This window comes from Mobula birostris, chromosome 1, assembly GCF_030028105.1.
Source record: "Mobula birostris isolate sMobBir1 chromosome 1, sMobBir1.hap1, whole genome shotgun sequence".
Taxonomy (NCBI): domain Eukaryota; kingdom Metazoa; phylum Chordata; class Chondrichthyes; order Myliobatiformes; family Myliobatidae; genus Mobula; species Mobula birostris.
Window position 1 is genome coordinate 56,044,362 of NC_092370.1, and position 12,425 is coordinate 56,056,786.

Sequence of the window (12,425 nt, forward strand, 5' to 3'; positions counted from 1 at the left end):
TAATCAGCAGATCCTCTACAACCCATGTCTTTCAATGTCTGCCTCTGCCTGCTACAGGCCAGAGCTTCTAGTGCTTGCTTGCCATGTGTGAAGGAACTTGACATCAGCAAGAACTCGGGGAAGCTATACTGCAGAGTGAGATCTATTCAGAGTTCCCTCTAAAGGGTTCAGAATATATAGGAAGAAGGATGGTAATTAGATTCAGTTTTGATTTGCCACATATTGATAATCCCTTCTGCATGGACATCTGAGCAATGCTTTAAAAAATGTTGAGGAAGTATTTTGTTTAATAGGAAGGTCTATGATCTGCTTCTGATCTTAAAGGAAACACGATTTGTATCACAGTTAGTTACCAAATCATACATTAATAAGAGATAAAAAGATATGCGAGTGATCCATTCTGTTTATACACTATTAATATGGTTCCTAAAGTGGGGGAGTCTAGGACTTGAGGGCACCGCCTCAAAATACAAGGACCGACCCTCTAGAGCAGAGATGGGGAGGAATTTCTTCAGCCAGAGGGTGGTGAATCTGTGGAATTCATTGCCCGGGACAGCAATGGAGGCCAAGTAATTGGAGATATTTAAAGCAGAGGTTGGATAGGTTCTTGATTAGTAAGGATATCAAAGGTTACAGGGAGAAGGCAGGAACATGGGGTTGAAGGAGATAATAAATCAGTCATAATAGAATGGCAGAACAGGCTCAATGGGCTGAATGGCCTAATTCTACTCCTATATCTTATGGTCTTATATAGGATTGAACTGCCTGAAATAGTCAGCAAGGTTAATGAGTTTTCAGCAACACTTTCGTAATGGATTCCTATAGCCGTGGTGTTGGAAATTAGAACGTTCTCACCAGAAGCATCTGTACATTTGTGCTTCTTCGTGCTGAAGTAGCTAGAGGTAAATGGAGAGGGTGAAGGGAGTAAGAGGGGCTTCCTTGAACCAGAACTTCTGAAGTAGAGATGACTGAGGGGTGACTGGATTGAGGTATACACAATGTGACATATGCAGTATAGAAAGTCAGAAACTTCCCCTTAGAGGAGATAAGGCATAGGTTTAAGGAGAAACGTCCTTCATGAAAAGTGGTTGAAATCTGCAATGTGCTGCCACTGGGGGTAGTGGAGGCAGATACTCCCACAAAACTTGAATAGTATTTGGATAAGCACTTGAAATGTTATGGCATAGAAGGCTGCAGGCCTATTCTGGAAAATGGGATTAGTATAGGCAGGCACAGTGGGGCCAAGATTTTATTTCATGCTGCTTGATTCTATGGCTAAGAATTAAACTGTCAAAACATTCCAAAGCAGCTATTTAAAGTGCCTGAAATAGCTAGAGGGGAATATTTGAAAGGAACTACTAAAGGTTTGCTAGAAAGGCAGTGAAGGAGTAGTGCCTTTTGGTGTACTGTAACCTGCAGATACTGTAATCGTCCTTCAGTGCTGCCAAGGAGGGCTGCTCATGTGTGAGGCGTTTATTACTCACAGATTGGACACTATCTGTGTTGACTGGGTGAGTACCACGTAATGCGACTATGGGTGCAGGGATTGAAACTGCCAGTGAAGGTTACAATAAAATGCAAATGGTTTTGGCAGAAGTGAAAAATTGATGCAAACATCAACCTCAGAGCTTGCAGATAAATAACCATGCTATCTCTTGCATTGTACTTCAAGCTTTTATATTTTATATGTAAAATCAGAAAAATGTTGTTAGTCATAACACCAGCAGCTTCTTACTATTCCAAGAGACTTGTTCCGATCAGTGCAGTTTTCCCTCGATTTCCCTCTCACCTTTGTTTTGTAGTGGCAATTGAAGAGCGCAGGACTGATCAGCAACACAAGCTGAGTAAATCTCAGTGCATGAGCATACAAAAGAAAATAGAGAGAGTGAAAGCGTTATGAGTCATCTTCATTCTCTTCAATGATGCATCAGAGTGCACTTAAAGTTTTATTGAACTTCCAAAACTGGATTGAACTTGTTCAAAGAGATTCAAGGCAACTAGAAAACCCCAAACATCAGTCTAGACCTGAACTCTGATGACCCCTTGCAGCCAAAGTAGTAGGAGATATATAATTCCCCATTAAGGGTGGAAATTTTGTCTGAAACCAGAGGTACCACTTACACTTACCACAGGTACAAGTGTAAGCTGAAGGTAAGATGTCCGCCGCACGAACCAGATGACAACGTTCAGCACCCCTCCATGTGAGTGACTAGTGCTCTGTTGCTATTAATGACTTGCTGGTTACCAGGCATCAAAAGAACTTCAACCCAGCAAAGAATGAGCATTTTATAAACATTTTGACCTAATTGATTCATTTTTTTGAAATCACCTTTTTGTTCATATCTATATTAATATTCAGCTTTCCTTGCCTCAACTGTGGAGCATTAAATGTTGCCTGGCCTCCTGCAATGAAGCTGTCAATTCAACCCATAGGAAGTTAAATAGCCCGAACCCAAATGAAAGGTTATCTGACTTTTCACACCTCCTTGTAAATTAATTGCTGACCTCCTTATTTGTGGCTCTCTTGATGACCTATGGCTGGGAGGAGCAATTTTGGATAATTGTGAACATTAGAGCACAGCAAAAAAAACCTCTCAAAACCTCCTTATCAATTCTGTATGCAAGTTGTTTTGCAACTCTTCACAGTATGTTCCAAGAGGTCTAATATGTGAGTAGTCTGTCATTGACAACCTGGTTTATTTTAAAAACTGGCATGCAATTGGAAACCTATCCAACTGCATGAATTCTGTATGATAGATAGGAAATGAATATTTATAGTGCACTTCACAGACAGCAATGATTTATGCTATTGAGATTATTTTGTTGAACGATTGAATGGAAGATACAAAATCTATTCAGTGCAGTAGTTGTATTTTTTTTTAACTTTTTTAAAAATCTCAGTCTATGGCTGATTGTAGATTAATGCATTAATACTGTCTTTTTTCCCCTTTGTTAATTCTAAAGAAAAGATCAAGGGGATGAAGCTACCAGGTTTGTTGATCTTTCTCACTTCTTTCATTTTCAGTGTTTGATTAATGAAAATATATAAAATCTACTTAATGGAAGACTGCCGGTTACAGAGGTTAGGCTTCATTTGGTAACTTTTTACAAGCTTCTTTGATTTTTAATATCCTAGACAAATGGATTTCACGTATTAGGTGCCAATCATACTGCAGGATATAGAGGACCCACGTGGGCAATTGCATTCAGCATCAGCAGCTTGCGATTAAGCATCCTGCTAGCAGAGTTCGTTAACATTGATTCTAAGGATATTTTCAATTTTGAATATTCACTTAATATGAGTGCCAAAAGTTATCATGGCAGAGTGTTGTAAGCAAACATTTGTATTATAAATAAGGAATGGTGAATTAGAAACAGATATCAAATAATAATGCTATGTGTATGCTAGGAGAAAATTCTGTCATTATTATATTTACTAATTCCAAGCAATAAAGTTCAGATTATGCAAGGCATGAACAGTATACGTCAAAGCTCACAATAATTGGAGAGAGCTAGGAGCAACAAAGTTAGGGTTGGTGTGTATCATTGCCAGCGTCTATGGTTCTGCTTGAAGCAATGGCAGAAGTATTAACATGTTTGCCTCTCCAGGAGAGACTATAAGTATTTCTACAGTGCGTTTATCCATGGGCAGAATCAGATTATATTAGAACTGTACCAGAAGGGGAGTATCATGATGATAAAGATAGATTATGAAAAAGTAAGATTAGTAAAAAGGAATGCTGACTTGCTTGTAGGTTAAGGTAAAGCAAGATATAATTGGTTCATCAAGGTACTTTCAAAAATTTCCTTTACTGATTACCCACATTGAATCAAACAGTTGCTGCCAATGCTGTTCAACACTTCTAATTACCTGTCCTCTTCCTCGAGTTTCTTAACAATTAACTCAATATGATTTTGCTGTCCAGGTATATGGGTGTTGCTTCTGTGATGTGATAGGTGTCTCCAGCTGTGTGGTTACAAACTCTTGGTTCATGATGCCTGACCTGTAAATACTTCCTCTCTTGTCCAAAGTGTTACCATGCAGAAGATATTATATTTAACACATACGTCCCAGTTGCTGGCAGCCAAAACAGTTGAACTGTATAATCCCAAAAGTCACTGGGCTTTTGGTAGCAATATGAGGCATGCCAGCTTTATCACTTGTAACAGACTGCTGCTGCGATGTAAATATTGCTTCCCATGCTTTCTTGCTCTTTGGTTTGTTCCAGCAGTGTCCTTGAATCAGGAAAAAACACTTAGAATTCAGAGAAGAGTGTAGACCTAGATATTTTGGTTGAGCAAGTCATCAGTGGACTTCCATCCAACATCTACAATCCAATCAAGACCACCATTGATAACCTAGATACACAGGAACATAGGAACAAAGAAACAGGACTAGGCTGCTATCCCTTCTGACATTCAGTACAGTCATGACAACTTTCCTGTACTAACCCCATTTACTTTATTCCTATAATATACATAAATCATTTAGAGATAAGGAGTCTACCGCCTCTGCCATAGAGAATTTGAAGGATTCTCCACCTTCTGAGTGAAGAAATTCATCTCAGTCCCAAATGGGTAACTTTATTATCTCAGTCCTGAATGAGTAACTTTATTTTGAGATTAATACTTAGTTTCAGGTTCTGCTTTCAGAAGGAACAATATTCTTGCATTTGCACTGTAAAACCCATAAGATTTTGTATGTTTCAATGGATAATTTCTTTACCCACTTATTTGATAGCAAGGAAGGGGCATTATGGTGATACTTTCGGTCTAATTTATTGCAGTCATTGCTTCCAGTAAATACAAGTAACATTTCAGTACATCAAGAAGTTACACACGCAGAAGTCTGGTGGAAGACAGCAGGTCAGCAAGTCAACCAGCATCTGTGGAGGAGAATAAGCAGTCGGCATGTTGGGGCAAGGTCCTTCGTCAGCACTAGGAAGGAAGGAAGCAGAAGCCAGAATAATCGGAAGGAGAAGGGAGGGGAAGGAGTACAAGCTGCTAGGTGATAGGTAAGAAAGGCTTGCAAGTGGGTAGGAGATTCAAGGGGTGATTGATTCTGACTGTTAATGATGTTGGTTACTTTTTTTACTAATTGCAATGCCGGTTGTGGCTTTAGCCAAAGGGTGGTGAATTGCCTTAGACTGCTGTGGAGGTTGATGGGTTCTTGATTAGTCAGGGCGTCAAAGGTTATGGGAAGAAGGCAGAAGAATGGGGTTCAGAGGGATAATAAATCAGCCGTGATGGAATAGCAGGGCTGATTCAATGGTCAAATTCAAGAATCATTCTGCTCCTATGCCTTATGGTCATATGGCCAAATTGTGGAAGTAATTATAGTTTAGTTACTGATGCCTTTTCAAAAGCCCAAGTTCATACCTACGGAAGCATAAAAATCACTGTCCACGTTACTGCCTATTGTGTGAATCTGTGCCTGGGCCATTGGAAAAGAATACTCTAATGATGACCTATTGTACTCAAGTAATACATGATGCATTTGCTTTTCAGTAATGATCCTTGTTACCTTGGTTTGACAAGGAAGGGTTGTTCATAGGAGAAGGAAGCTACAGTACCTGCTGATACCCTAATAGATATCAGAAAACAAATGTATCATACCCCTTAAATTCTAAGATCATAGTACTACTTGTCTTCCACAACTCTCAATAACGTGTCACTCATTGTCCTAAACATCCAGCTCCCTTTACTGCACACTCCCTTGCATGAAACTTATTTGTTCTTTCTCTCCTTTTTTCCACAATGTAAGGCCTAACTAAGATAAGTTCCTAGTTTAAATTGCCACTTGCTGGCTTTGCCCTTTTGTTTCTTCAGTGACCATTACATCTTTTACATTAAAAAAATAGTGGCTGAATACTGTATCTGAATTTGCATGGCTATTAAGACACAATAGCAGCACTAGAATACGGTCTGCCAAATCTGGCATGCGAATCTGCCATCTGCTACTCAATTTGAATGTATATTTGCATGGGGTTGAGAGAGAAAGTAAATCAGCTCTGATTAAATGGCGGAGCAGACCTGATGGACCGAATGGCCTAACTCTGCTCTTATGACTAATGGTCTTATGGTACAATTTTGATCAGCTTCGCATTATATTCCTGAGGTTGCCATCCTACGCTGATCAGTGACTGTCCACTGATGTTTTAGCTGCACGCTGCCAATTGGCCCGAGCAGTCTCACTGCTGGCCTGAGTTACATTTCTCCACACTTGTTTGGATGTTATATTGATCTCTACCATCTCAATGTTCTTCTTTGCCACAACCAATTTAGTCAATCTCCTGTTTCTTTGCTCTCACAGAAATATTTTCTTCAGCTCATTAAACATGAATGTGCCCTTCAAACTGCTTCTGACTCATCACACCTGGCTCCAAGTATGGATTATAGTTTATCGGTGCTTCATGTCAGTTTTACCCTACCTACATCAACTTAGTCTTGTCAGGGACCAGCTGATTTTAATTCTTCATATTGATTTCTCTCTATTTCCTGCTTAACTAGGTAACTATAGTTAACTACATAACTAGGAAGCCTTTCCTAATCGCTTCTTGTGTCACCATATTGGTTAAAATTCTCACTTCCAGTATTGTGCTCCTTTTGACCGTACCTCTAGACTTGATACTCACTTTCTCCAATGTTCTGTCTTTTTTAATCTCTTTGCCTTTCTGTAGTTGAAATAGTCTTTTCAAATCCCTTCTTCTAACTTTCAATTCTCCAGCCTTTTCCTCTGTGATTCTGATGACATCTTCCAAAGAGCCTACTAAGTAATTCATCTCTGAAATGTATTCACCCAGACAAGTGGGATGTAATTCCATCACACTCCTGACTTTTCCCTAAAGATCATGTAAAGGCTTTAGAGGTCAGGAAGTGAGTTGTTTGCCACAGATTACCAAATTTCTGAACTGTTATTGTAATTTATTACTCTTTTTCAATAATAACTCAGGTAATTAAATGGCTATTCATGCTTTTAGTTGATTTAAAGTATGGTGCTGCTCCTTCCTCAATACAGAGTCTGACACATGGGAGATATAAAGCCCAGAGGCCTCTTTTGTTTTATTGTGGTGAATAAGTGTGCAATGAGTACAGCAAAACAATACAATTATAAAACTGACTGTGTGGCCAGTTCAATACCTCTAGTTATTTGCCCTTTGCAAAGTCACTTGACCAGCTATAACTTCTTCTTATGTTATCTGTTAATGATTTGGATGACAGAATTGATGGCTTTTTTGCAAAGTTTACAGATGATACAAAGATAGGTGGAGGGGTAGATAGTTTTTAGTAAGTAAACTCGCTACAGAAGGACTTAAACAGATTAGGAGAATGGGCAAAGAAATGGCAGATGGAATACAGTGTCAGGAAGCATATGGTCATGCACTTTCATTGAAGAAATAAAAGAGTAGACTACTTTCTAAATAATAATAAGTACTTTAATGACCTTGAATGGGAAATTAAAATAAATGGAGAGAAAATTCAAAAATCTGAGGTGCAAAGGGACTTAGGAGTCCTTGGGACAGGATCCCCTAAAGGTTAATTTGTAGATTAAGTCTGTGGTGAGGAAAGTAAATGCAATGCTAGAATTCATTTCAAGAGGACTAGAATATAAAAGCAAGGATGTAATGCTGAGGCTTTATAAAGCACTGGTGAGGCCTTACTTGGAGTACTGTGGCTATTTTTGGCCTCCTTGTCTTAGAAAGGATGTGTTGAAACTGGAGAGGGTTCAAAGGAGATTCAGGAAAATGATTCCGGGATTGAACAATTATCATGTGAAGAACGTTTGGTGCCTCTGGGCCTGTATTCACTAGAATTCAGAAGAATGAGGGGTGACCTAATTGAAACCTATCAAATGGTGAAAGGCCTTGATAGAGTGGATGTGGAGAAAATGTTTCCAATGGTGAGGGAGTCTAGGACCAGAGGGGACAGCATCAGAATAGAGGGGTGTCATTTTAGAATGGAGATGGTGAGGAATTTCTTTAACCAGCGAGTGGTTTATCTGTGGAATTTGTTGCACAGGCAAGTCTTTATGTGTATTTAAGGCAGAAGTTGATAGATACTTGACTGGTCATGGCATGAAGGAGTACATGGAGAAGGCAGGAGATTGGGACTGAGTGGGAAAAGGGATCAGTATGATGAAATGGTCAATCAAACTTGAGGGACCAAATGGCTTAATTCAGCTCCTCTGTCTTATGGCCTTATGGTCTTATAACCCAATCAACCAGAATATTCTGCAGTTTCAGCTCATATTTGCTAAAATGAATCCAATGATGTCAGTCTTAACAACATTTTAACTGTTAGTGTGCTAACTTTTAAGGTTAAAATCCTTCCCCCAAGATCCTTCAATTGTACACAAATTCAAAACCATGCCAAGGTGTCAGCTCCTCTGAGTTCATATTCTAACAGTTTCAATCAATGTTTATCTGTTGGGTTTTTTTATTAAGTGCAATCGTGAACAATAGCCAGATCAGAAATGCTGATCAAGTCAACCAGTTCCCAAAGAGAACTCTGATAGGTCAGTCAGATGGTTCACTGCTGCTCAGCGATAGAACACAAAAAAATCATATGTACAATTAAGAAACATTAAAAAATAGTAGAAGTACTGGAGTCATGATGATCATGATGAAGTCTGCTAGAGAGAGACATTTATACACCTGCTGTCCTCCATAATTCAAAGAGATTGAAGGATAAGGTTGCAGTGTGACAAAACGAGACAGGAGCACGTGGGATACAGCAACCTTTTGTCACCTTAGACAGAATAATAGTTTAGTACAGACTGGATGGACTGAAGGGCCTGTTTCTATGCTGTACTGCTTTATGACTCTCAGGGAAACAGTTTTAAAATCAGACTGATCACAATTCCATAGCTCCTTCAATAGAGCAAATAGACCTGCAGCAATTTTACTCCATCTAGTTAAATCAATATGTATTTCCTTTACATCTGATTTGAAATGACGAGTGAGGAACCTTTCTGTTTCAGTGATATTTAGAAAAGTTATTTGATTGTTAGCTGAAGCAAGTGACTGAATTGTGCATCTTGCTGAATATTTACTGAACAGTAAATTAAGGTAGAATAAGAACACCTCCTGCTGGTATCTCAATGACTTCATTGCAGGATAATGGGATACATAGGTTCATCAATGATTGCACAAATTTAAATTTATAAATTTAATTCAGCCAAGCAGAGAGAGATTGGAATATTAGTCAGACTCCTATAACTTACTTATAACTGTGACAGCTGCACCACTCTCACTCACCTTCCGCCATCTGCATAGACTGTACAAGACTTCAACAGCCTCGCTTATCTACTTTTAGTTTAGCTTGATTCCATCATGTATTCTGCTGAAGCAACTTTTACTGTAAGGGAAAATCTTTTGGACGTAGTATTTTATCAGGTGTATGGATGCTAACTCATGCTAAATCACTTGGCCTCAGACATCACAAACTACATTGCTTGCATGGGACTGATAGGAGTTGGTGGACCAATGCAGTTTACATCCTTACTTTGAAGACAACCTATTGCATTCCATCTGCCCAGGTAGGGAGATCAAAAACAAAATGCATTTTGATTACTTATCTAATTTTGGAGATCACCCAGCTCAACCACTACAATGAGCACCTTGGCCACCACTGTACATATTCTAAATTTTCTTACCCCAGAAAAGGAGAGTTTTATGGCTAGGTTGATTCACAGAACAATTTCATTCTTGTACTAATCCCCCTTAACCTATTCTCCCCACATTCTCACCAACTTCCCCAGTATTGTACCACTCACCAATGCACCACGGGGAATTTACAATGGCCATTTGCTGTTCATTGATTATAGCTTAGTGTTTAACACCATCATTCCTACAGTCCTGATCAATAAGCTACGGAACCTGGGTCTCTGTACTTCCCTTTGCAATTGGATCCTCGACTTCCCAACCGGAAGACCACAATCTGTGCGGTTTGGTATTAATAACTCCTCCTCACTGATCATGACTGTGTAGCTAGGGATAGCTCAAATGCCATCTATAGATTTGCTGATGATACAAACATTGTTGGCAGAATCTCAGATGGAGATGAGAGGGTATACATCAGCAAGTTGAGTGGTGTCACAGCAACAACCTTGTGCTCAGTGTCAGTAAGATGAAAGAAGAACTGAATCTGAACTTCAGACTTCAGAAAGGGTAAGACAAGGGATCACGAACCAATCCTCACAGAGGGATCAGAAGTGGAGAGTGTGAGTAATTGCAAGTTCCTAGGTGTCAAGATCTCTGAGGATTTAACCTAGTCCCAACATATCAATGCAGCTATAAAGAAGGAAAGACAGAGGCTATATTTCATTAGGAGTTTGAGGAGATTTGGTTTGTCACCTAAGACTCTCGAAAACTTCTATAGATGTACTACGGAGACCATTCTGACTGCCTGCATCACCGTCTGGTATGGGGGTGGGGGGAAGTGGGGGCTACTGCACAGGATCAAAAAAAGCTTCAGAAAGTTGTAAAATTAGCGTGCTCCACCTTGGTATCCAAGACATCTTCAAGGAGCGGTGTGTCAGAAAGGCGATGTCCACCATTAAGGACCCTATCTCCCAGGGCATGCCCTCTTCTCATTGTTACCATCAGGTAGCAGGTACAGAAGCCTGAAGGCACATACTCAGTGATTCAGGGACAGTTTCTTCCCTTCTGCCATCCGATTCCTAAATGGACATTGACCCCATGAACACTGCCTCACTTCTATTATTTCTGTTTTGCACTATTTTTAATTTAACTATTTAATATACATATATACTTACTGTATACTATTTAATGTACATATATATGTAATTGATTTACATATTTTCCCTATATGATCATGTTCTGCTGCTGCTAAGTTAACAAGTCTCATGACATACTGCATGCCGATGATACTAAACCTGATTCTGATTCCAATTCTGATTGATTTAGCCTACCACCAATATATCTTTGTCAAGTGGAAGTGAAGTGGTGAACCCTGCCAAAGTCACGTGGCCACAGGGAGAACATGCAAACTCCACACAGACAGCACGGGAAACCAGGATTGAACCTGAGAACCCGGAAGCTCTACTTGTGGCACCATTTTGCTGCCTGTGTAACTGACATCACTAATGAAAGGGGGACAGTTGATAGTTGTACACAGGCTGTCTACTTCTACCCTGCTGGTTTTTCTTGCTATGGATTTTGTGGTAAAACTACCCTATTTCCTATCCTTGAGAGGGATACATCTTTCTTGTTTACTGGAAAGCTCTTCGATCTTAGCACACAGCTCCATCCCTTATATTGGCAGCTCACGCCAGCAGCACCCATTGGTACAGAAAGTTGTCAGCAGCCGGCCTGAACTTCAAACATGGCATTCTCACAACTATCAAGATCAATATATCACTTCTGAAAACTCACCTACCTACACCCCTCTCATAAGCTCTACACTTGTAAGTTCAATGCTTTCATTTTGCCTGTATTAAAATCCCAATTCTGCAGCCCCTGAGACCTGTGCAAGATGACGAGAGACTGGAAGTGGCCAGGGAAGCCAGTGAGATCAGAGTCTACACTTGTAAGTTCAATGCTTTCATTTTGCCTGTATTAAAATCCCAATTCTGCAGCCCCTGAGACCTGTGCAAGATGACGAGAGACTGGAAGTGGCCAGGGAAGCCAGTGAGATCAGAGTCAGGGGATCTTCCATATGAAATTGCAAAACCACTGACAATGTTTTTTTAGCTCTAATTCCCTCCCAGCCAACCTGGTGGGTAGGAAGCCACACCAGCAGGATCCCTGTAAATTATGTGCTCTTGATTTGGAACCTGGAGAAGAAACCTATGAGAGGAATTTGAATCAACACACACAAAATGCTGAAGAAACTCAGCAGGGCAGGCAGCATCTATGGAGGGGAATCTGAATGAAACCCATGATGGAGCGCAGAGGATCAGGAGAAGGGTGATCCTAGATCTAGAACAGGTGAGAACACATTGATAGGGTGTTGTCAGATGATAGTGATGGATGCCTTTCAATGTGCAGCTAGGTCTTGCACTGTCTTGTTGCCACTGAAGAACAAGTCAGTGATTATTCTGATTTTGACTCTGGATGAGGTACTCTGGTATAAAGAAAGGAAATGTCCATGACCCAAAGTGGAATGAGAGCCATGAAATGAAGAGAGGAAACTAGTGATAACATGTACCATGGCAAGACCAGCAATTATGGGCATTGGGGAAATGTTAAATACTATCTTGAATAGCTGGGGGAGCAATTCAGCTTCACTGGCCTTCATCAAATGTTAAGGAGTCTCTTGGATTAGTAAATCACTTTTTCAGCCTTCTAAATAAGTATTAAATTTAAAACAGGAATTGCTGTAAGACATAACATTTTGGGTAACATTTTTGCAGAGAGAATTAGGGTTGGCATTTCACACAGAGGTAAAAGACATGGATAAGC

At 39.9% G+C, this 12,425-nt stretch overlaps 1 protein-coding gene across 1 annotated transcript in view; it reads left to right on the forward strand.

The window, feature by feature from the left end:
* kcnq3 (potassium voltage-gated channel, KQT-like subfamily, member 3) overlaps positions 1 to 12,425 on the forward strand; it is a 397,673-nt gene that overhangs the window by 348,072 nt on the left and 37,176 nt on the right. The window contains exon 9 of the mRNA XM_072260735.1: positions 2,965 to 2,991. Coding sequence (XP_072116836.1) covers positions 2,965 to 2,991 — 27 coding nt within the window. The remainder of the gene's footprint in view (positions 1 to 2,964; positions 2,992 to 12,425) is intronic.